The sequence below is a fragment of the Hypomesus nipponensis genome, chromosome 20 (genome assembly GCF_054491055.1).
Source record: "Hypomesus nipponensis isolate SF chromosome 20, ASM5449105v1, whole genome shotgun sequence".
Taxonomy (NCBI): Eukaryota; Metazoa; Chordata; class Actinopteri; order Osmeriformes; family Osmeridae; genus Hypomesus; species Hypomesus nipponensis.
The window spans coordinates 9,287,908-9,313,937 of NC_140380.1; the positions used below are offsets into that span (position 1 = coordinate 9,287,908).

The window sequence follows — 26,030 nt, forward strand, 5'->3', positions numbered from 1 at the left end:
GCTCACTGACACACACGGACACACACACGCATCTTGTCCACTCGTCGCTTGGCTCCTGGAGGTGGTCGAACGTGCAGAAGCTCCTCCTTCTCTCCTCCTTCTCTCCTTTCCTCCTTCTCTCCTTTCCTCTTTCATCCTTCAGCCCTTTCCTCAATCTCTCCTTCCTCTCTCCTTTCCTCCTTCTCTCCTTTCCTCCTTCTGTCCTTTCCTCCTTCTGTCCTTTCCTCCTTCTCTCCTTTCCTCCTTCTCTCCTTTCCTCCTTCTGTCCTTTCCTCCTTCTCTCCTTTCCTCCGTCTGTCCTTTCCTCCTTCTCTCCTTTCCTCCTTCTGTCCTTTCCTCCTTCTGTCCTTTCCTCCTTCTTTGCTCCTCGTTTCCTATCCCGCCTTCCCTCCTTCTCGCTCTCCCACTCCTCCCCTCCCTTCTTCTCCTCTCCTCCCCTTTCCCTCCAACTTCTCTCCTCCTCCTCCATCCCTCTCTCTATCCTGTCCAGCCAGATGAACTTTGCCACCTCACCATGCCGACAAATTGACTAGATGAATGAAACACCCCTTTCATCACGAGTCGTATTCAGATATCCGTGTTCTACACGGTCACGGCTTCTGCGTTCATGGGGAGGATACGAGGGGCTCTTTGATATCTGACGGGTAGGGTCGGCGATCCTCGCTTTACGCCCATTTGATGTCATGTGATGAAAGAGGCGTCGATTGGCCCCGGCCAATCGGAGAGATCAAACGGTTGTCGCAGTGAATATCTGTGCTCTCTCGGATAACCTTTGATTGGCGGCTTCATCTACAACTTTAAAGGGATGATTCGTGTAATATTTTTGTGGTTTGGAAGGTTTCTGGCTTCAGATGTAGTTGGTAGGCTGGACGGAGCAGGGATTGATCTCTGGGTTTTGGCAAACTCTTCCAGTAAACGAAAACGGACAACATTCCGCATTCTAGAACGTTCTATTCTCTTCGATCACGTTCTAACGTTCCAACACGGTCATCGAACAATGCTTTTATGATGCGTTTTCTCACGTCCCGTGTCATGAGATCATCCCTCCGCCAGGCGCCGTCAGTCAGAGATCAGCGTCGACGCCGCGGAGGGAGAGGGAGAGGGAGAGAAACGGCCGGGAGGAGATCGACAGACTAATCAAGTTCGACCACATCCTTTTGCACGAGCATCAAGCGAGTGGGTCTCCGGAGCGGGTCATTATCAGCCAGATGAATCCTGGCAGGCGAGGGGGGGGGGGGGGGGGGGGGACACACACACACACACGCCATGGCTGAGAGGCCCTGACGGTGATGAAGCGGGCAGGGAGTAAAGAACTCACTGACGGGGCCATAAAAGAAGTTCACTCTCTGCTGCTACCTTCCGACAGCGCCGGAGTGTTGTGTTTACGATGGTGAGGGATGGTGGTGTTGATGTGGCCCTGGAACACACACACACACACACACGGAGAGAGTAGATATACACTCGCATAAATACACGCGTGCAGCTTACACCCAAATGAATAAATGAATAGGCACACGCAGAAACACACACACACACGGAGACACACTCCAACCGCACACAAACTGATACTAGCTCGCAGGCGTATAAACAGATTCTCTCACACACGCACACAAACACAGACTCGTACACACGCTTACACACACGCGCGCTTACACACAATCGTGCCTCTCTACCTCTCGGTATGTGTCTGTCTTTCTCTCCCTCCCTCCATATCTGTCGCGCACGCACACACACACACACGCAGACCCACACGAACAGTGAGTCCGGGAGGAGTTCCCATTGAGAGGTGTAGTATTCATTATCTGAGACTCAGTAGTCAAGCACCCCCCACTACACACATACACACACGTCACATAGCAGATCGGCGTCTTTACGATAGGCAGCGCTGAAGCGTCTGTTGTGGATGTCCCTGAACGCCGGGCTACTAAGATGTACGCTCTCCTCTCAATTATTCATGGTGTCTCTGTTGCCAAATCACACACGTACCACGACACAAACACACACACTCATACATACACACGCACGTACACACACACGTACCAACACACCAACACACGCTCATTCATGCACACAAACACACACACCGCATGCACAATGCCCCCCCCCCCACGCACGCAGCACAAGTCCTGCCACAGTAAAAGTCTGTTATTGGCCCTCAGGGCGGAGATATAACTTCAGCCCAAACCATAATTGCGATGGAGAAGCAGCATGTGGCCTGGCCTAATTGATTCTGTGCTGCGTGTTAGCGTGGCTCTCGCCCGGCCCAGTGAGAGAGAGAGAGGGGGTCTTAATGAAGCTGGAGACCAGACAGGAGCAGGCCGGTCATCGTCCTCCGCTCCCAGGCCCCCGCACGCCATCTCGTCTGAGGTGAAATAACGACAAGGACAGGGGCTTGTGGCTCCCGGCGGCAGACGCCCAGATGTTGGGGTACGGCCGTGATGAGGGGCTCGGGGGTCCTGACCAGGGGGGGTGGTCTGATGGGGTACACACACACACACACACGCATGTGCACATACGCACACATTTTATCGTCCGTGCATTAGAGGCCCTCTTTGTTTGTGAGAGAGAGGTGGAGGGGGAGGATGGAAAAGAAGAAACGAGGCAGGGAGGGGAGGAGTGTGCACACAGGAAGTGAGAGTTGGACACAGGAAGTGAGACCTGGACACAGAAAGTGTGACCTGGACACAGGAAGTGAGACCTGGACTCAGGAAGTGAGACCTGGACACAGGAAGTGTGACCTGGACACAGGAAGTGAGACCTGGACACAGGAAGTGAGACCTGGACACAGGAAGTGTGACCTGGACACAGGAAGTGAGACCTGGACACAGGAAGTGAGACCTGGACACAGGAAATGTGACCTGGACACAGGAAGTGAGACCTGGACACAGGAAGTGAGACCTGTGGGAAACTCTCGGATGAAGTTTACCACAGAGATGCTGGAACGACAAAGACCTCCAAGAACGCGTCCAAATCTTCCGAAATCTTTTCAAACCAAATTTGATAGCTACCAGGTTTATTTGTGCTCCACTAAAACATCCTGTCTATAAATAACACAGCCCAGCCCCTATCAAACACCGGGGAAGGAACAGCCTTTGCGTGTTAGCAACACTGTGCAGAATGCAGTGTCTCTCGCTCTCGCTGTCTAGATCCGTGCAACTGTGATGTTTAAAACATCCGTCGATATGTATGGCCTTGTTTGGACACAATGAGCAGAATGGTGACCAATGACATTCCAGATGTAACTTTACTATCCTACATTACCGCCCCCTCCCGGCTCCAGCCCTGTGTTTTAGTGTCAGCTGTTAACCTTACATTTATCTCTGTCTCCACTGAACGGATGGATGTCTTCACTGCATGTGGCAGTGGAAGCACCAGCAGGAGTACTGGACCGTAAGAGTGTGTGTGTATGACTGTGTGGTGGTTGTGTGTGACTGTGTGCTAGTGTGTGTGTGTGTGTGTGTGTGTGTGTGTGTGTGTGTCAGGGGAGGGGGTCGGGGTCTTGACCCATGAGCGATGCTATTTCCTTTTCAGGCCGGTTAGATCTTTGCTTTAGGGGCGAAAAGTTTTCCTTTTTTTTCCTCTCTCTCTCTCCCTCTCCCTCCCTCTGTCTCTCTCTGTCTCTCTCTCTCTTTCTGCGTCTCTCTTTAACTCTTCCCCTTCTCTCTCGCTCTCAGGAGGAGGAGGGAGGGTGTTCACAAATTACATGCAGACTTTCTGCATCAAGTGTCAGCCTGAGAAAGAAAGAAACAGAGAGAGAGAGAGAGAAACAGAGAGAGAGAGAGACAGAGAGAGAGAGAGAGAGAGAGAGAGAGAGAGAGAGAGAGAGAGAGAGAGAGAGAGAGAGAGAGAGAGAGAGAGAGAGAGAGAGAGAGAGAGAGAGAGAGAGAGAGCCCTCTCCTTGCTGCTGTCTCAGAGCTCCAGTGGACCCAGCGCTTCACACAGATCCTCTCCGGACCCAGACGGACTAGCGAGCGCCATGTCCCGACCGGGCACCTTCACCCAGGGAGGGGGGGCCGCGTGGGGAGACCCCACGTGGGCCGTGGCTCACGTGGTAGTGAAGACTCCACTGCGGAGGTCGTTCAGCGAGCACGTGAAGGACTCCACCAACAGGGCTTGGGACGTGCTGTGGAAGAGCGCCCGGGAGAGGAGGCTGTGGGGTGAGTCCACCTTCTGCTTCTCCTGCTAGGGCTGCTGTGGAGGAGGTGAAGCCAGGCTGCCTGGCTGGCTCCCTGGCTGGCAGGGCTGTGTGTGTGTGTGTGTGTGTGTGTGTGTGTGTGTGTGTGAGGGTTCCTTGCGTTCCTGGTCTAAGCTGTCAGCCTGGGTAAGCCCTCCTTGTAGAGATACTTTGTGGTTCTCACTCCCTGACCTGCTGCCCTCCTGGTCTGGCCTGCCCCTGTTCGTCTATTCGCTCTGCTCACACGCACGCACACACATACCCACTCAAAAAGCGCACATGCAAACTCGCAAGCATGCAAACATACACATACACACACACCCACAGGCATATATGACTCACACAGGATGTCACCAGCACACAGACTGTGTCAGCAGGGTTGTGTTGTAACTGGAATCTACAGAGAGCCAGTGACGTCACAAGCAGCTCTGGGCCTCTCGCGCAATAACACTGCAAATAAATGTGTGTGTGTGTGTGTGTGCTTTTGCACGTGTGTGTGTGTGTGTCAGCTGTGCTCAGCGTCCAGCATACCTCCAGCCAGATGTGTGTGTGTCTGAAACAGCCTGTCCTCTTGGCATGTGTGTTGGATTAGCGACGCGAGGAGGAGAGTGAGAGAGCAGGGCCCTGATTGGCTGAATGTAATTACGCAACGTCAAACCCAATGGGGGTCCGAGTCATTAATGTGGGGAGGGAAGGAATCGGGGGGTAGCGGGGGAGGGGGTAAAGGGATATGGATGGGGGTGTTGAGAGGGGGGATGGGGGGGTAAGGGGGGTGGAGGTGGTGTGTGGGGGGGGAAGCTCCCTGCCAGCCGGCCAGAGAGCGGGAAACAGTTCTCCCTTGGGAATAGAGCTGCTACGCAATTTCTCTCTCTTCTCTCCCCTTCTCACACACATGGTCTGTCTCTCTCTCTCTCGTTGAGATCCCTCTGTTTCTCTGCTGCTCTTCCTCTCCTCCTGTCCCATCATCATTCACGTTTCATTAACTCTCTCATGTCCACCCCTCTCCTTTTCACTTTTTACCGTACCTCCTCTCTCTCTCTCTCTCTCTCTCTATCTCTCCGTCTCCCTCCCTCTTTCTTTCTCTCTCTGTGGTGTGTCAGACTAGGAGGAGTTGCTGTCATGCATCATTATCTTGTCCTAATATTTACCCCCTCCCCGAAAACCTGTCACAACTCCAACCAAATACGGTCTTCCCTCAAGACCCTCACCCCCCCCAATCCCTCATCCAGACAACGTTCCTGGCCCAATGCAGTGATAACTCTCCGTCTGTGCCTCGTCCAATCCCAGCGAGCGGCTCCGTCTAATAGACGGGTCTGGAGGACCGGAGGATGTTAGCAGCCAATCAGCTCCCTTCACGTATCCTACCAGGAAGCTTGTTCTATAGAGGTGTCACAAAACTACACTCAACTCTGACCCAGTTCAGAGGGGCTGCAGGAGTGATACACTTATACACACACACACACATATACACACACATATACACACGCATACACACGTGCACACACACAGGCCTTATGTAGTAAACAAGTGTGATGTAGGTAGATGTTTCAAGCCATGTGTGGTGTTTGTTATCCTAGAGGCAGATGGTGTGTGTGTTTCTTTTGTGTTTGTGCACACGTGTGTGTTCTTGTTTGTTTTCCCCTTTACAGATGACATCACTTTCTGCTGTTTTCATCCGTCTGTCTCTTTGGTGCCTTCCTCCTCCTCTCTCTCTCTCTCTCTCTCTCTCTCTCTCTCTCTCTCTATCTCTCTATCTCTCTCTCTCTCTCTCTCTCGCCCTCTCTATCTCTTTCTCTCTCTCTCTCTCTCTCTCTCTCTCTCTCTCTCTCTCTCTCTCTCTCTCTCTCTCTCTCCCTCCTCCCTTTCCTCTCTTCTTCTCCCTCCCTCCATCGCTTGCCAGCCTGCTTCTTGTCAGGAAAATACTCTCTATCCCTCTCCTCCCTCCCTCCTCTCTCCCTCCTCTCCCTCCTGACTAACTCCTCTCCCTCCTCTCTCTCCTCACTCTCTCCTTTCTCCCTCCTCTCCCTCCTGACTAACTCTTCTCTCTCCTCTCTCCCTCATTTCTCCCTCCTCCCTCCTCTCTTACTTCTGCATGTTGCTGCCCACGTGAGCTAAGATGACAGCTCAGGAAGTGCTGCACTGTGTGAGTGTGTGTGTGCGTGTGCGTGTGAGTGTGTGTGTGTGTGTGTGTGCATATTCGTGCAGTGTGTACTGTAGAGTGTGTGTGGTTAGTTGAGCTTTGCTGGGTAGTGAAGGTAGACCAGAAAGGAGAGAGAGGCACAACTATGACGGCTCCTGCTCTGACACAGAACAGACCAGCTTGCAGCGGGAGCACAGAGACAAAGCCCTTCCAGATGTTTCTACGCAGAAGGAAAAAAAGAAGAAGAAAAAACAGCTGGAAAAAAGTATGAGGAAGTAGACTCGGAGGGGGCTGGTCTCCTGGTTTCACCAGCGGCAAAGAGAATATTAGAAAAACTCGTGACCTATTTCGAGACGGGTTCCACGCCACACGCCTCCTTTCTCACGGCATGAATATTTTACAGCACGCCTCCGAATCATTTTATCACAAATTGTTTGATTTTCAATCTATGTATTTGATCTGAGGGGGAAAAAACTGCCTCTTCAGAGAGGTTGGAAGGAACACCGAGGAGAGTTGCGGTTGAAAAGCGCTCCGCCGCAGCCAAAACTGACAACACAATGCCTGTTAAGAATGAAAACAGGACAAAAAGAGAGAGATAGAAATGGACCCATCGTGTTCTGGAAAAGCTGCAGAAATATGAGAGCAGAGTTTTCTGCAAATGTCCCGGCTGTTTCACGGCACAAGCTGGGATCTCTCTCCTCCACCTGACTCTTGCCCGGCCTCGTCCAGGGCAGTGCATCCACACCATCATCCACCTCCATCCAATTCACAGTACTTCCACCACTATCATCCACCGCCCCTTGATTACCGAGTCTCTCAGTGCGACCTGTGCGTGTCACTAAAAGACCGGACACAGCTCAGCCAATCGGACGTCCTCGGAACCTCCCACATCTTAATGGGACATCTTAAGGTGTTGAGATTGCTGATAGCTGGGCTAATACCCTGGCCTCGTTAATGCCGTCTGGATACAGGGCTTCTGCTGATGGGACGGTGTACGGCGAGGATGAGGTCATTCATCTGAGAGAGAGGAGAGACCATGGTAGAGAGACAGAGAGAGAGAGAGGTAGAGAGAGGAGGGAGCAAGGGATCAAAACAGGAGAGAGAGAAAGAGGTAGAGAGAGGGAGGTAGATGGACGAGAGAAAGAAAGAGAGAGAACCCGACAAGTGTTGCTGGCGATTATAAACGGTTATGAGGGTATGACTGGCTTCATCTTGGTGTGTCTGACCTCAGGGCTCCTTTAACAGTCCAGACCAGGTGTAAATCTGAAGCCTTAATGAGCTATTTACCCTGTTTACTGCCCTGGCCTAGAGAGCTTGGACTGAGAAGATGAATTGCCGGGAGCAGAATGAGTTTGCCTTTTGCCTTGATTGAAAGTAATAGCATGGAGATGGTGATGAGCCAAATGCAGTTGGTTCTTTTGCTTTGTACGGCCCCCGCATGCTTGCACACAAACACACACACACACACACACACACACACACAGCTAAGTGCACAGACGCACACCCCTCTAAATGCAGACAAATGCATGCAAGCCTGAACACACTCACACACACACACACACAAGCCCATTTACGCACACGCGCACACACACTGAGCTATCTGCAACTCTCTCCGGACCTTTTCAGACTTTCCGTAATAAAACGCAACTGACTTGAATGCAATCTGAATGAAGGAGAGGGTTGATCTGCGAGATGTGGCGAAGCCAATAAATCACTTCCTCTGTTGCTGTGGAAGTGCTTTCAGGGAACAACACGAGAAAGGCAGGTAGGGAGATTTGAGGCAGGCGGCAGGATTCAGACCACGCTGAGGTCTTTATTATGTCAGAGGGTTTTTGTCGCACTTCCAAAGAGCCGTTCTTGCGAAACTCATCAAGGATCCTAGAGGGCCCGCCGCCAGTGTCACGTTCCACAGACGGCCTGAAAACTGCTTTTTCCCCTCTCTCTCTCTCTCTCTCTCTCTCTCTCTCTCTCTCTCTCTCTCACTCTCTCTCTCTCTCTCTCTCTCTCTCTCTCTCTCTCTCTCTCTTTCTTCCTTTTCTGCATCGTCCGGGCTTTTCAGCTCTCCCCTGGATGCAGTGAAAAGCAGGGAGAGGTAGGCGGGGGCCACAACAGATGATGATGATGATGATGATGATGATGATGAGGCTAGCTAGAGAGGCAGACAGACGGCTCCCCAGGTTCATGGAGTTGAAAAGCAGGCTTGGGTTTGTCCCTTTCTCTCTGGGAAGTACACACACACACACACACCAGTTGCAGCCGTCAGATGGGTGCTGCTGGTGTGTTTGTGTTCCTGCCTCCGAGGCTTGCAATTAGACCTTTTTCACCTCAACACAATCCACCCAAAAGCATAAACGCATTTGATATCTTTAGGACTCAACCGTTCCATTCCTTCAGTCAGGGTGTCAAAAACGGGCAATTATTTTGTATTAAAAGCATCCGTCAAAGTTTACACGCAAAGGAAAAATCCGTTGTTAAAGCAATGTTTGTGAAGTTTGGTTTAGCCTTGAAGTTTGGAAGCCGTCCGATCCAGTCCCAGACAGAATGAAGAAGATGGCACAAGGGAAGGAGGGAGTTGAGAGAGAGACAGAGAGGGAGAGAGAGAGAGAGGGAGAGGCCGACAGTCTTTGATGTTTCTCGCTTCTCAGTATTCTGGACTGTATCTGGTTGTCTGGGCGGACATGTTGGCTGTCTACCTGGTTGCCGGGTTACCTGGTTACCTGGCTGGCTGGCCCTCTGGCAGTGAGGCCTAGGCTGTTGTTGAAGCGGTTTGACAAGTCAGACCCGAGAGAGACAGACGGCTCATGGCCCTAGAAGGTGTTGGGCTGTCTGGCTGAGGCAGGGACTCTGAACAGGAACGGCTCTTTCTGGCAGGAAGGAGGAAACTCGTTGGTTCTCGCTGGAGAAACCTCCTCAGTAACGATTGCGTTGCTAGGCCTTGAAGTTGCACAAGGTACTGAAACTTTGAAATATAGTTCAGGTGTACGGGGAAAGTATCTGTGGTTGGTTAGTAAAAAGTCCAGATCCAGTTTTTGTTCAATATTTGATGATACGATGTGATATATCTGACATGAAAAGATGTGCTTATTTGGTTGTTTCTGGGCTTCATCCCACCTCAAAATATTGTTTTTATTGTTTTGTTTATTTATCACCTATCGAAAGCAACACAGAAGCCCGACGCAGCCTATTGTCTGGAGGTAATCGGCCGATCACGGCTTCTTTAAGCGCCTGGCTCGCTGCTCCTGGTCTCTCCGCAGCGTCGCTCTGAGCCATGTGACGGGCCTCCTGCAGAGCCCTCTGGAGCGCTCTGCTCCCTGACGGATCCATCTGCACGCCGCGCGCATGTGGCCGCCTGCGATAACGCTGGAACCAGTTGCTGCCGTGTCGACGTCTGTCCCGGGGCTGAGGGGCATAAGGAGAAGGAGAGGAGGGAAGCAGAGGAGGGAAGGAGAAGAGGGAAGGAGGGGTCTCTTCATCTTGTTATGCGTCCTCTTTCTCCTCTTTTCCCCCTTCCCTTCTTTCTCTCATCTCTCCCCTTCCTCTTATCTCTCTATCCTTTCTCTCTTTCCTCTCATCTTCTCTCCTTCCTTTTTCTACTCAACCCCTCCTCTTTCTCTGGTCCCTATCCTCTCCCTCCTCTTCCTCTCCCCTCCCTCCTCTCTCTCTCCTCTCACCCCTCCTCTCTCTCCTCTCCTCCCAGCGTTGCTATATTCACATGCGGAACTCTTTCTTGGAGGAGAAACAGTGTTTGTGTATCCGTGTGCGTGTGTGTGTGTGTGTTTTGTATCCACGGTTACAGCACAGCTCTGCTGATGACTTGTTAATATACCGAAGTGTTTGGAGGGAGAGTGTGCGTCATTAACGGCCTGCTGATGCATGTCAACAAGGAGAGATGGATACAGTGTGTATACGTGTGTGTGTGTGTACAACCTCTTCCTCCTCTTCTTCACTCTTCATCCTTGGAAATGACCCGAGTGTTTCTAGGACATAATGGATACATGCTGAGAGAACTCTCCTCTCCTCTCCTCAACACACACACACACACACACTCTCTCTCTCTCTCTCTCTCTCTCTCTCTCTCTCTCTCTCTCTCTCTCTCTCTCTCTCTCTCTCTCTCTCTCTCTCTCTCTCTCTCTCTCTCTCTCTCTCTCTCTCTCCCACTCTCACTCAAATACACACACACACACACAAGACTAGCCCAACACTTCCTGTAACCTTCACTAAAAAGAGAGGAATCTACGGAACTGGAAGGTTCTGGAATCCAGATTTGAAAGACGATTTCAGATTGTCAGGGCGATTGGTTGTCTCCCTCGTATCCAAGCCACTAGTTACCGTGGGAGACATTCAATTTGCAGTTAGACAGCCTATCTATTGGCAGTTAAGTTGCCCTGTGTGTTAGAAAGTAGCTGAGCGGAGTGATTCTTGATGAGACAGCCAGTGTCTCAACGGCAGAAGCAGAAATGTGTTTTTCTGGGGGGAATTTGAGCTCAGGTCAGCGTGTTCTACCATCTCTGCTGTCGCTGGTGTGTGTGTGTGTGTGTGTCGCACTAAGCAGATGCTGAGGGCAGCCATTAGCGTATGACATCAACATTGGCCTCTCCTTAGGTAAGAGCTCTAGTCATTAGACAGCACTAATGGATGTCAGTTTGGGGCCAGTGGATGAGTCATCGGTGGTTCTGAATCTTCTCTGTTGCTCGCTTGGTTCTGTCTTAATATTCTGTCCTCTTGAGAGTTCTCACGTTCCAAAGATGTTCGTTCTGGAAGATTTGTGTTGGCGGTTCGGGTTTGGGTTGTATATAGGTATATTTGATCTTGTTAAAAGTTCTCTCATGTTGAAGGTTTTTCTCATGTTGAAGGTTTTCTCATGTTCAAGGTTCTCTCATGTTCAAGGTTCTCTCATGTTCAAGGTTCTCTCCGTCTGAAGGTGCTTCTGCGTTAAAGGTTCTCTTTTTCGAAAGGTGCTTTGATGTCGAAGGTGCTTTGATTGTAAAGGTTCTCTTATATGTTCAATGTTCTTTCTTTCCGAAGGTTTTCTGTGAAGCGTTCTCTCTATTTCTGAGGGCTCCATTCACACGGTTCTGTCACGAATGTCGTCTTCTCGTTCTTGAAGTCCCGACAGTCCTCTTTTTCCCGCGTGCTGTTGTAGGAAACGAGCTGTTAATGGGCAGCAACACACTGAATCGTGAGTGACATTGCATTGTGGGTAGTGGCTCTAAAGCGAAGGACAGAGTGACATCAAGGGGGGGGGTGGCCAAGTCGGGCCTGTTGCGCAACTGGTTGGCTGAGCATCAAACTGTGCGTTATCTCTCCACCGACACTGACGACATCATCAGTCTTTCAGATATGATGTCTAACTCTTCCTCCGCCCTTATCCTTCATCCATCCACGTCTTTATCTCGCATCGAGTTTTTCTCTTCACCTCCCCTCTTATCATTTATTTAACAACAATCTTTTCCCAGACTCCCCCAGAAGAAGAAGCAGGCAACTAGATGGATGTGTTAGCTGGTTGCTTGCCTCATTCTCACCTTGATTGAATATTAAGGAGTTGAAAAAGCTCCGGAATCGAGCCGTCTTTCCCCCTCTCCCTCCGGTTCTGGAACGTTCTGGAATGCCTCCCGGAGGGGGTACTGGTCGATAGGCCCACAGGCCGTGAAGGAACAGACCGGAGAGGAGAGGAGGGGAGAGAAGAGAAAAAAGGATTAATTGCTTCATTCCTGCTAATAGGACTTAATAAGCTACACAGCCCATTAACAAACAGGTCTTTGTTTTGGAATAAACAACGTTGGGCTGACCAAAATGTTTCCTTGCTTGAGATAAACAAGACCAGATATCAGTTTAATAGCTCTAGCTCTGAATCCCTTTCCTCTCTCCCTTTCTCGCTCTCTCTTTCTTTCAGTAGCTCCTCCTCCTCCTTCTTCCCCTCCTCCTCCTCATTCCTTGTTGGCTGTTCCCTTGCTTGGTTGCTCTGTGTGACCTGCTTTTCCAGCAGCATGGTGACCCAGGATGACCCAGAGGGAGGGAGTTTTCTGCCCCAGCAGGATCCATCACGTGAGGAGGGGGACACTGCTATTCTGAGGGAGGGAGGGAGGGAGGGAGGGAGGGAGGGAGGGAGGGAGGGAGGGAGGGAGGGAGGGAGGGAGGGAGGGAGGGAGGGAGGGAGGGAGGGAGGGAGGGAGGGAGGGAGGGAGGGAGGGAGGGAGGGAGGGAGGGAGGGACGGAGGGACGGACGGACGGACGGACGGACGGACGGACGGACGGACAGAGCCAACAGGAAGGTGAAAAGGGAGGGATAACAGAGAGAGAAGGAAAGGGGGAGAGTGTGGCAGAGAAAAAGATGGAGGGAGGGCAGAGACTGGAAGCCAGAGGAAATAAACCTTTGATGAACACAACAGATAGGAGGAGGAGAGGATAGGAGAGAAGAGGGGAGGAGGAGGGGAGGGGAGGTAGATGCAACATGTATATATTTGATAAGCAGCCAAGGAGCTGTCTGTAATAAATAATAGCATGCATGCCGTGTTGACAGAGAGAGAGAGAGGGGGGGGGGGGGGGGGGGAGGGGGAAATGCCATAACAGAAGAGAGGCAGGGAGAGGTAGGGTTTCTGACAATCAGTCAACAACTGTGAGAGAGGGACTTTGCAAGGGTTTGCAAGGTTAAGTCCTCTAAATTCCTAAAGTCTACCACTGCAGTGAAATTGACTCTCTCATCTAGTTGTGTGGGGCGGGGACTACCGGTGTGTGTGCCAGTGCGTGTGTTTGTGTGTGTGTGCGTGAGGCCGCAGGTGTAGAGTCTGTTGCAGCTGAGTGAACACCAGTCCTCTCAGTCACCTTGTTAGAGCTAACACGCGACCACACACACACATACTCACACAAGCAAGGCCAGTTAAGACACACTCCTTGGCGCATAAATATCAAGAACAAATATACCACCATACTTCTCCTCTCCCCTGGCAGAGAGAAAGAGAGAGAGTGAAAAAATTAAATAGAGAGAAAGAGATCAATATTCCTTTATTTGTTCCTAATCAAAAACAGATTTCTTCAGTTTGCTTAAGAGTTTACAATGATGGCCATTACACCACTGTACAAACTTTTTTAGCCTCCAAACTACAGCCAGAAATATCGCTGCCTCTATCCAGTAGTCCCAAGATGGCTGTGTCATCACAGAGAGAGAGAGAGTCTCCATAAAGGCTGAAGAAAACCATTAGCAGTGTGAGAGAACACATAGTGTGTGGAGGTCAAAGGTCAAACCACTCCAGGATCGCCGTGTCGGCTCGAGCAGCGAGCGTAACCTGAAGGCTACGGCCTTACCGCAGGGCCCCGTGTCGGAATCCAACCCGGGCCATTTCCTGCCATGTTCTTCTTCTCCCATGTTGGTGCCCCCCCACCTAAAGCTTCCCCGGGGAAACAAGACATGTCACTCAGTGCTCCCATGTCAGACGAGGCTTTTAGACATCACGGCTGACACTGTGTGTCGTCTGTACTACGCCTCCCAATTGGTCCATTTATTTTCCTTCATACTTTCTTGGTTTCAAAAAATATGTGTGCTATATATATATATATATATGTCTGCATTAGTGTGTTAGCTCTGTCTGTTGTGTTAGTGAGTTGTGTTAACAACTAAGTGTGTTAGCCTGTTAGCTGTGTTAGCTGTGGTAGCGTTAGGTGTGTTAGCGTGTTAGCGGTTTAGCTGTGTTGGTGCACTAGCTTTTTGACTGTTTTAGCTGTCTAAGCTTGTTAGCTTTGTTAGCGTGTCACAAAAAAAAACGAAGTATCATGATCCTAATCTGCCACTAGAGGTCCTCTTAGAAGGGATGTGTGTGTGTGTGTGTTTATACAGTGTGTGTGTGTGTGTGTGTGTGACAGACTCCCTGGCCAGCTGGAGACACGGCGAAACATTCAGAGAAGAGTTTTGATTCTATTGTGTCACAGTCCCTGCCGCTGTGTTGACGTCTGTGAGAGAGGGACTGCCTCACACCTTGTTTCCCGCAGTCTGCTCGGCTGCAGAGCTCAACGACATGTGTCCATCATGGCCACCGGCTTCTGCCAACACCCCACCTAGTCCCCCCCCCCCCCCCCCCCCTCCCCCTTGTTCTTCAAACACTCACACGCACCCCTGCAACGTTAAACACCCTTTCCCGCGGAAACTCTGTCCGTCCTGTCTGGTCACACAGGGGACAGGGGGTCAGACAGGAGACGTGTGCGTGTGCTTGTGTGTGTGTTGGAATAAAAAGGCATCACTGACTAGAGAGAAGAGATGTTTGCTCTTGGACACAAATGGCCAAACGAGCTGCCTGTCTGCCTGTCTGCCTGTCTGTCTGCCTGTCTGCCTGTCTGTCTGTCTGTCTGCCTGTCTGTCTGTCTGCCTGTCTGCCTGTTTGTCTGTCTGTCTGTCTGTCTGTCTGTCTGCCTGTCTGCCTGTCTGCCTGTCCGTCTGTCTGCCTGTCTGTCTGTCTGTCTGCCTGTCTGTCTGCTTGCAGGTCTGTCTGTCTACATTGTCATGCACAGTGTCGCACTTGCGTTTGCCCATCTCCTCCTCTTCAATCCTTCCATCCTGCGCTGCTCTGCTGTGATCTTTAGCAGCAACTGATTTTCAATAATAAAAGACAGCCTGGCATTTCCATCAAGCCATCCTGATTGATCCCGAGGCTGGATCTGGGGGCTGGAGTGCTGCAGGGCTGGGGCCAGGGCTGGGGCCAGGGCTGGGGCCAGGGCTGGGGCCAGGGCTGGGGCCAGGGCTGGGGCCAGGGCTGGGGCCAGGGCTGGGGCCAGGGCTGGGGCCAGGGCTGGGGCCAGGGCTGGGGCCAGGGCTGGGGCCAGGGCTGGGGCCGCGGGGCGTCTCTAGCCTCCCTCCACCCTCTGTTGTGCTGTTGAGCCAGGAAGCTGCTCCACGTTGTTAATTAGCCAGCGGTGTTTCAGATCCAGACGGTCTGCGGGCCAAGTGATCAGAGCAGCTGCCAGCAGGCCTGCTTCAGCTCTGCTCTGGGTCACACCTGGTCACTGCTGTCAGTCTGGCACAGGGGACACAGGTGGAGTTCATGCGTTCGTGTGTGTGTGGATGGGTGTGTGGGTTAGCAACGTACGACGGAAATGAAAAAGAGAGGGGAGAGGGGAGAGGGAGAGGGAGAGGGAGAGGGAGAGGGAGAGGGATGGACTAACACCCAACTCACATCAAAGTATGCAGACACAAAATGTTGTGTTCCGGGACGCCAGCCAACCGCAATCCACCACCCCACCCCACCCCCGCCCCCCTCCCACCCCACACCCCAACCCCCTCCTCCTTCCCAGCCCAAAAAACACAGTCTCTAAGATTTAGTGTAACCGTAGGAAGTGTATATTAACCACTGGCAGCTTAAATATGGCCGGCCATTAACACTTCAAAAATGGGTTATGAATGGCCAATAAGAGAGACGATAGGGATTTGGTGGAGAGAATCAGTCACAGAGGTTTATTGGGTTGAGGTAGGGAGGGGAGGCAAACCGGGCAGTGTGTGTGTGTGTGTGTGTGTGTGTGTGTGTGTGGTAGCCGGGGGTCTTGTCCATTGGAGTCTGTGCTCCTCTAAACTGGCGGTAAGTGAGACAGAGAGAGGTGCTAATTAAAATTGGAGTCTGAAGATAGGCAAGAGAGAGAGGGAGCGGGGGGGAGAGAGAGAGAAACAGACAGGAAAGAGAGAGGGAGACAAAGAGAGAGAGGGGGAGAGAGACAAGCAGAGAGAGAGAGAGAGAGAGAGAGAGAGGTAGAAGGGATCAGATGTGGTGAAGGTTGGTCACAAGGACAAACAGGCCGGTGGAAGCCAGACTACTTCTAATCCTTTCTTCCAGCCTCCTCTTTTCTCTTTTACTTAGTTTCAACCTCAATTATTATCTGTGTCCTATTATCCCCTTCTCTCTCTCTCTCTCTCTCTCTCTCTCTCTCTCTCTCTCTCTCTCTCTCTCTCTCTCTCTCTCTCTCTCTCTCTGTCTCTGTCTCTGTCTCTCTCTCTCTCTCTCTGTCTCTCTCTGTCTCTCTTACACACAGACACACACTCCCTGTCTCATTCCCTCCATTTATCACCTTCGCTCCCCAAAGTGTCCCCCCCCCCCCCCATGACTGGGGCCTGTGCAGGGGAAGGTGTTGGGTTAAAGACAGACAAGCCTGTCTGAGACTCTGTCCTCTCCAGGCAGTGTTGTGTCTCCTGCCGTTAGAACTAATAGAGCTTCCTGATGGTGAGAGACAGCAAAGGGTCCCAGCTAACAACTCACTCACTCAGACAGACAGACAGACAGGAGGGTGAGAGACAGACAGACAGGAGGGCAAGAGACAGGGAGGGAGGGCGAGAGACAGACAGGAGAGAGGGAGAGACAGACAAGAGAGAGGAGAGACAGAGGAGAGACAGACAGGAGAGAGGAGAGACAGACAGGACAGAGTGAGAGACAGAGGAGTGAGACAGGAGAGAGGGAGAGACAGACAGGAGAGAGGGAAAGACAGAGGAGAGACAGACAGGAGAGAGGAGAGACAGACAGGAGACAGGAGAGACAGACAGGTGAGAGGAGAGAGAGGAAAGAGGAGAGACAAACAGGAGATAGGGAGACACAGAGAAAAGACATACAGGAGGACTATGACACTGTAGGGAGTTTCCAGTTCTGCTTCTAGCCACCGGGCGCTGTCTTCAAACGCCGTCTCACTCTTCCTGCATTCCTGCAGACTAACTAACCAGGGAAGGCCAGACTCGACACCAAACATAGTTTGTTGAGGTGACTGAGAGCTTGCCTCGGTCGTTATCCCCCACCTAGCCCAGTCACCGCTCTACATACAGAGGAACATCACAATCATGTGATTTACTCCTCCCGATGACATCATCTTGTGTGGTGGCTGTTTAAGCTGGTCAGAGAGAGGGGGAGATAGACGGTATGTGTGCAAGTGTACGTGTGTGTGTGTGTGTGTGTGTGTGATTTTCCCGGTCTCGCACCACTGCCCAGCCAAACTGCTGTTTCCAGCCATGGAGGAGAAGGGATGGTGCCACTGAAAAGCAAATGAGGGCAGCAGCAGAGAAGCAGTAACACACACTCGCACTCGCGCACACACACTCGCACACACACTCACATTCACACAACAAAGGAAACGGTAATGCAACAAAGTGACATACTATAGGAGTGTGTACTTGTGTGTGTGTGTGTGTGTGTTTGTGTGCGCGCGCTACATTGTGTCTGCACATGTCCGTAAGTGTGTTCCGGTCTACATTGCCTACCTCTGAGGCTGGCTGGAGCTTAGAGGCAGCTTATCCAGGGGAGATTACCTTCTAAACTGTTTGCATACCCCATGCTCTGAATGTACACCCTGGCTTTCACACAGCTTGGTGGGAAGGAAGCGAGCACAGTAAAGAGAGATGAGAGAATGCACGTCTCTCTCTCTCTCTCTCTCCTTTCTCTCCGCACCTTTCAGCCCAGCCAGCACCTGAATCCTCTCCTGTGTGTGTGTGCTGTCTGAATGGCTCTTATGTGGGTCTGTGCCAGGCATCTTTGGAGAGGTTTCCACACGCTCTGTTAAGGACAGAGAAGTCTCGGGGAGGCGGGAAGAACAAGGAAGGCAGATGGACTCTTTGTGTCTCTCTGGTGCCCATCTGTCCGTCTGATGAGCAGAACAGGAAGACGTCCTCCATCCTCAGTCAGAATGTAATTAAAGGCCCTGATTGGGTATTTAGCCGTCAATGAATCCCGGGCCGGACTGAGCGGGGCGATCGATTTGGTTGGACGGCCGCGCTTTCTCTAGTGGTGGGAGGGAGAAAGAGATACGGGAGGGACTCCGTTGTCGGCGTTTTGTCACAGCACAGATATGGGTTGGATTGTTCCCAGTCGGAACGTTCACAGTCGGAACTTTCGCTCATAGAATGTTCGCAGTCGGAATGTTGACGATTAGAATGTTCACAGTTAAAATGTTCACAGTCAGAATGCCAGAGCTCGCTCCATTGTTCCAGCCAGAACTTCAGATGGAGCAGATTGTCAAGAGTTGTATCCCCCCCCCCCCCACAAAGACACACACGCACACACTTCAGAGCACAATGAGATTATTATTAAGAAAGTTTGGTTTTCTTTTACATGGAAAAGCAACACTTTCTCACGTGTTAAAACTTTTGTGAAGGAACTTTCTGAGAGATGTGAATATTGTTCTGAGACTGAAATGGAAAGGTGGGTGTGATTATGAAGACCTCCACACCACACAGAGATCTAAGGTCTGTTCTAGAGAATATTTTTTTCCAAACGAACTTGTTTAGAGAAATTACCTCAGGGATATGTGTGCTATTCCAGTCCCCACATAGAAGACACACAAAGACACACACATGTTAATACACACACACTCACACACACATGCTAATAAATACACATACACACACATTCCCTGCTGTTCTGTTCTTGCAACCGTACTGTCCATTGAGGGGGAAAATGCAGGAAAGTGAGCCACTAATAATGTGTACACAGATTCTATTCTTAGGTTTGTCAGTCAGCATTTCCTGTACAGACTGGTTAGTACACCAAGCTGTCACGAGGGTGTGTGTGTGTGTGTGTGTGTATGTGTGTGTGTGTGTGTGTGTGTGTGTGTGCAGAAAGGACAGTTCTGGGACCAATGACTTCCCTCCTGCAGGAAATGCCTGGCCTAAGACTCAGAGACTGGGCTCAGATTACACACACGCACACACACACACACACACACACACACGCACACACACACATGCAACAGCCAGGGAAAGCACTCAAATAGAAACAAAGCCCATGAGAGTAAACAAGACACTGCTTTATATATCCTCCGTCAAGAAATCACTCACACACACATACACACGGTCATAGTCTCACACACTTACAAAACTCACACATACTCGTGGTCACACGCTCACAAACGTTCTCTTGTGTGGGAGAGTTGCAGTATTTCATCTCCTCCGACGCCCCAGTCTCAGTCTGCCTGGAAAGAGGAAGAGTGTTGTTGCGTAACTCTGGACAACACTGGCCAGGTCAAAGGTCAACACGGCCGATGCCAAACCCGGTGGTTCTTCTAGTTCATGACCCCGACAAAACAAAAGGGCGACAGGCTTGCTCTCTCTCTCACACGCACACACTACCACACACACACACACACACACAAACACACCCTCCTGCCTCTGTCCATCAAACACACACAAACGTGGCCTCGCATAAACCTGTGCCACATCCTCACCTCCCCAGCTTCCTGTTTACACACCCTGCTGGTCCTCACCTCCCCAGCTTCCTGTTTACACACCCTGCTGGTCCTCACCTCCCAAGCTTCCTGTTTACAAACCCTGCTGGTCCTCACCTCCCCAGCTTCCTGTTTACACACCCTGCTGGTCCTCACCTCCCCAGCTTCCTGTTTACAAACCCTGCTAGTCCTCACCTCCCCAGCTTCCTGTTTACACACCCTGCTGGTCCTCACCTCCCCAGCTTCCTGTTTACAAACCCTGCTGGTCCTCACCTCCCTAGCTTCCTGTTTACACACCCCGCTGGTCCTCACCTCCCCAGCTTCCTGTTTACACACCCTGCTGGTCCTCACCTCCCCAGCTTCCTGTTTACACACCCTGCTGGTCCTCACCTCCCCAGCTTCCTGTTAACACACCCTGCTGGTCCTCACCTCCCCAGCTTCCTGTTTACACACCCTGATGGTCCTCACCTCCCCAGCTTCCTGTTTACACACCCTGCTGGTCCTCACCTCCCCAGCTTCCTGTTTACACACCGTGCTGGTCCTCACCTCCCCAGCTTCCTGTTTACACACCCTGCTGGTCCTCACCTCCCCAGCTTCCTGTTTACACACCCTGCTGGTCCTCGCTCGCAGGCTGGTGCGGCTGCCATCCCCATGGTTATAGTCTCCGTGGCCGTAAATAAAGATCAGTCGGCCAAACGGGAACACAGCCGGTAAAACACAGCCGGTAAAATGAGCAGCCGGTAAAATGAGCAGCCGGTAAAAAAACATCCAGTCAGCCGTCAGAGAGCCGCACGCTCTTCCACATCATAAAAGGAGTGAAGAAGAGGAGGGTGAGAGGATTGACTGTTTTGCTTGTATTCTGGGCTGGAGGGGGAGGAGGAAGAGGAGGAGAGGGACGGGGACGAGGAGCGGGAGAAGGACGTGGGAGTTGGCGTGCGAGCGTTGCGGCCTCCGGGGAGGGAAGATGGCGGAACGGCGGATAATCACAGACCTTTTCCCGTCATCCCAGTCGTGCAAGTTCCGACACGCATATGAGGTCTGTGGAGAGGGGGAGGGGGGGGGGGGGCAGGTGTGTTTGGTGACATTCATCGACCCGTCTTTCCCCCCCCGACACACAATCCCCCTTTCTCGCCCCACCACCCCTGCCGTCCCGTCCCCCCCCTGTCCCCCCCTGTCCCCCCCGTGACCTCGTGACCCCTGTCCTCCACACGCAGCGCGACGCAAGTCGTCACGTTTCCCAAGGCCCACCTTTACGCTGTCTTCATCCCGACAGCTCCTGTCACATCTGATTGGTTAGTGTGGTTATTTCTTTTTGAGCCTGTGTCATAGTTAACCCTAACCGCTGTGGAGAACTCGGACCAGGACAGTTTAACCAACCTCCCGGTGTTTAACTCTTCTAGACAGACTCCTCGCGCGGGTGCGAGGGATTCCCCCGCATCTCTGGGATGAAAGTCATTAGCTGTTTCTATTTCTTTTGCTTCTCTGTCCTCCTCACTTGTGGATTAATGTAGCGAGACCGGGGCGCGCTCTCGGAAAGGGCTTTTTGCCATTTAAAGGGACATTATCCAACACCTACGCAGTAAATGGGGCATTATGGCTGATGGCGGCGCTGCTGAGAGTGCAGGAAGGGGCTCAGAGGAGAGGAGCTGGAGCGAGGTCATTATCTCCACCTCGTCTCTCTGGGGCTTTACACTGGGGAGGAACTGGAAGAGGTGTGTGTTTGTATTTTTATGTTGTGTGTGTGTGTGGGGGGGTATGTTGTTGTGTGTTTCTGTGGCTGTTTGTGCTTTAGTGTGTGTCTGTGTGTGTCTGTGTGTGTGCGTGTGTGCAAGAATTCACAGTGCAGTCGTGGCCATAAGTTTGGGGATTTTTTTCATTTTGTGTTTGCAAAGCTTGCTGGGCATTGTCATAAAAATACATCATTTCAGTAAGTCATATCATCAGCACAGGGGGAAGTGTGAACTAGTTCTAGCCAGGTGAAATCACTCTATCATTCTGATGAGATTTTAAGAGCAGATTGACTGCTGTAAAAGAGGGAACTATTTGCATATGTTGAAAATGTTTGCCCCAAAAAAGCTTTAAAAAATATGAAATGTGCCTTTTTTGCATTCCAGTATTCTATAGAAACATGTGAAAACATTTTCCTCAAATACTGAACCAGCAAACTTTGCAAAACACAACATTTGTCATTGCCAAATACGAATGGCCACGACTGTACATGGAAACCTCATACATGTTGTATGACCTTTCACCTCCTGTTCTGGACAGCCTGTTTAGGCTGAAACCTGAACATTTCTGCTGTCCTGCAGCGTCAGTAGGAAACATAAGTTAACTTCCAACTCACGGGTCACATTTTCCCTCCGTGCCAATGCCCTTAGAACCACCACTGAATGGAAATGTCTGGTCAGTCTTCTGGGATAAACCATTCCACTGGAGGGAGGGAGGGAGGGGGGGCGAGGATTGTATGCACTTGGTTCAACTTTGATCACATCGATATTTATGACTGCCCTGTAAAATATTGTCGCCTCCGTTTCAACTTTTAAGATGCAGAGTTTTTTTGACGTTAATTCATTTGACAGGTAGTCGAGCTTGTGTTGAAGTCAACAGACTCAATCGTTTGGGACAACATTTTGGAGACTCCCCCCCCCCCCCCTTCCTCCCAGAGGGTGTGTAGTTGGTACGCCCCGGCCAGAGAGGAGAAAGGCCGTACAGTGATCTCTTTATGCTGTCTAATGTGAAGGACAGGGCAGAACATGAGGAGTGGATGTGTTCAGTACATTTGTGCCTCAGTGTGAATTTAGTCATCCCTCGAAATAAGTCCAAGTGGGTCAGTCCATCATCCACTCCTACACCAGAAGTTGAATGGACTCTTGATGAAGTTTGCTCAAGTTTGTTTTAACAAGTTTGTCTAAACGAAGAGCCTTCAACATGTTGATCACCAGTGAGTAAAGAGTTTTACAGACAGTTTGATTAGCATGGAAAATGTATTTTGGGGGATTGTAAAATGTGTGAACAGGGCACAACTGTGGGAAGACTGTGTGTGTGTGTGTGTGTGTGTGTCAGATGCTACACACAGAGAGTGTGTGTGTGTCTGTGCCAGTATAAAGTATCATCAACAACTGATTAGAAAGTTATATTTGTTCTGAGAAAACAGCTTTAGAAGTGTTTGGAATTTCCAGAGGGACTTCCATCCACAGAGAAAGAGAGAGAGAAAGAGAGAGAGAGAAAGAGAGAAAGAAATAGAGGAGAAATAGAGAGAGAGAGAAATGGAGAGAGAGAGAGATACTGCATCTGTGTATTATTTACTAAAATGAGCAGAGTTGTGACAGAATGAGATCAACCAGTCCATTAACTGTTCTTCTACAGCATATAACATCTATGATGAAACGATTCACATATGGAATAACTGAGCTGAGATATAAGGAGAGTGTGCGTGTGTGTGTCTGCCGTCAGAGACTAATAGTAGTTACATAATATTGGAGTTTCCGTGACTACAGTGGCCATGGTTATGATAGTAACTCTGATGACCACTTGCTGGGATTCCAGAAATTGGAAGAATAGCGAAATAAAGAAAACAATCGAAACCCATGCTTCAGGTTCCAGGAACCTGGGTATGTTTTCCCCCCGGTGAGTAAAATACGCCAGACTGCGAATGACCATGAATGAACCCCCCGATGAATGTCCTTCTCCCTCCGAAGATCAAGGATTTGTTTACAGACGCTCAACTGGCCAACCTCACTCTTGGCCTTTTTCTAGGAACTCCTCTAATCTTCCAATTAGACGGGCTGTAATCTGAGAGGATGGTCGATCCGAGTGGTTTAAGGCTCAGAATCCCAGCGCTGTTTCCACTGGCAGGGACTGGCAAGTGTGGAGTCTGTTGTTAGCAACCAGAGAAAACAGCAGGAACACTTGTACCTATGAGCTAATACCCTCCCTACCTGCCAACCGGCCCCGTGGAGAGGAGGGGGGGATAGAGGGATTGAGGGGTGGGAGGGTGGAGGGAGGGAGGAAGGAAGGGATGGTGGGAAGGGGTAGAGGGATATCATGATAAAGGGGTATGGGGATAGCAGGACAGATGGATTAGGGGGATGGTCTGAGCTGATGTTCGCTAACCCAGGCCCAAGCTGCTGGTGGAGAGACATGCTAGTCCCAGGTCCAGAACCAACAGCTTGGAGCCTAGGAAGTGACATCGGAGATGTTTGTGTTCCACTCACAGATTTAGGAGAGTTTAAGTTGTTTTGTGACTATCCAGGTGCTGTCTGGTGCGATTGTTTGTTGAGGTTAGTAGAACTTTTTCGAATTATCATTTACCTAATGAACTTTAACGAAATTGACTCCTTAATCCACTTATTGTATTGGTCTCTGAGCCAGTAGAAAGTTGTCAGCATCTTCGTGAAAACTAATTAAAAAGAGATATGGTTGATCAGAAGACAGCTTTGGAAGTTTCCCCTCCCTCCCTCTCCCAGTCCCAGACTGTTTTCCAGAGTGTTTTTACGCCTCACCTCCCCCTGCTAACACGACCGCGGGCTCCTCTGTCATACTCCGTATGAGAAGCTTGCGATACACTCAGGAACTCGTCATTCTGGATGACAAGTGTGTGTGTGTGTGTGTGTGAGCTGTCAGGAGGTAGAGATGTTCCTGGGTCTCGTGTGGCTTCATAGAAGCTTTTCTCCTGTCAGTCAAGGGGGAGGGAGGGGGGAGAGAGAGTGGGGAGAGACAAATGGGTTGTGCTGGCCTGGGGGGGTGCCCATGGTGGCTGCTGGTCCTGTGTGTGTGTGTTTGTGTGTGTGTGTGTGTTCTCCTAGGAAGCCCAGCTAAGATTTTGTCAGAGGCCAGGCCCCGGGCCTGTTAGTCAACCGTTTTCAACTTTTTGAAAGCAGACACACACACGTACACACGTACACACACACATACGCACCCAAACAGGCCTCCAAGCACGTAACACCATCAACCCAGCACGCACACTTGCTTCCATGCTTCCTGGCGTGGCCATGGAGGGGCGGGGTCTAATCACAGGCCAATCTTATCAGCCCCTCAGTGCCTGAGAGCTGGACTTCCTTCCTGGGCGGCGCAGGGTGTTTGGAGAAGGATGAGGGCTTCCTGTTCGGCCTCTGAGATAGCATCATCCTTACGTAACACTGGGAGAACACTGCATGGGGATGAGGGAAGGATGAGGGGAGGGCTGGAGAGAGGGAGGCTGGAGAGAGGGAGGCTGGAGAGAGGGAGGCTGGAGAGAGAGAGGCTGGAGAGAGGGAGGCTGGAGAGAGGAGGCTGGAGAGAGGAGGCTGGAGAGAGGAGGCTGGAGAGAGGAGGCTGGAGAGAGGGAGAGGGAGGCTGGAGAGAGGGAGGCTGGAGAGAGAGGCTGGAGAGAGGGAGGCTGGAGAGAGAGAGGCTGGAGAGAGGGAGGCTGGAGAGAGGGAGGCTGGAGAGAGGAGGCTGGAGAGAGAGAGGCTGGAGAGAGGGAGGCTGGAGAGAGGAGGCTGGAGAGAGAGAGGCTGGAGAGAGGGAGGCTGGAGAGAGAGAGGCTGGCTCCGGGACTGCAAAGAACATTGTTCTTTTGTTCATGGCTTTTTTGATTTGTTTTATTGATATGATTCATACAAATATTTTAATGTAATATATATATATATATTAATGACTAGTTTTACCCCGTTCATATATATACATACATTATAGATTGATTTTTTATGATGACCTGTTGTGAGGTGTCTCAGGAACACAGAGGTCAGTGTCCAGACAGGTTCAGGCAGCAGGTCCAGGGATGACGGCCTGGGTGTGACAGCCTGGGTGTGTTGTGTGTTTCACGGTGAGGTGATACTGCAGTCTTGCTGGTGCATCACGCTGGAACATCACACCTTTGACACCAGTCCTCCCGTCTCTGAGAGACACCAGCCCTCTGTCTCCCGTCTCTAGGAGACACCAGCCCTCTGTCTCCAGTCTCTAAGAGACACCAGCCCTCTGTCTCCCGTCTCTAAGAGACACCAGCCCTCTGTCTCCAGTCTCTAAGAGACACCAGCCCTCTGTCTCCCGTCTCTAAGAGACACCAGCCCTCTGTCTCCAGTCTCTAAGAGACACCAGCCCTCTGTCTCCCGTCTCTAAGAGACACCAGCCCTCTGTCTCCAGTCTCTAAGAGACACCAGCCCTCTGTCTCCCGTCTCTAAGAGACACCAGGAGGAGAGAGGGAACAAGAGCTTCTGGTCTCCCTCCCTTTTCGCAGCGTTAAACAAGCGTTTAAACAGACGACTGATCAGCCACAAATATTTGCCCCAGTTCAGATCAGGCCCAGAGCCCCTTAATAAACGATGATCATAATTGAAACGGTAATTGTTTTCTGTTTGCAGAGATCGAAGCGACGGAGGCGTGTGATTGGCTGAGAGCTGCCGGCTTTCCCCAGTACGTGCAGTTATTCCGAGGTAAACAGAGTACACACGCTGAACAAACGCGTCCCCATCTCAGACAGACCGTTTGAGAGTTTAGTATGTGTATGTGTTAGTATGTGTGTAAACAGAAGTGTTTATGATAGTAAACAGTTTCACACTT

At 51.0% G+C, this 26,030-nt stretch overlaps 1 protein-coding gene across 1 annotated transcript in view; it reads left to right on the top strand.

Annotated features, from left to right (window-relative positions):
* The first annotated feature begins 3,881 nt into the window (after positions 1-3,881).
* Positions 3,882-26,030, top strand: part of LOC146246306 (rho GTPase-activating protein 7) — a 36,013-nt gene continuing 13,864 nt past the window's right edge. Inside the window, exons 1-2 of the mRNA XM_084683481.1 lie at positions 3,882-4,157; positions 25,832-25,903. Of these exons, the coding sequence (XP_084539607.1) occupies positions 3,977-4,157; positions 25,832-25,903 (253 nt within the window). The 5' untranslated portion in view covers positions 3,882-3,976. The remainder of the gene's footprint in view (positions 4,158-25,831; positions 25,904-26,030) is intronic.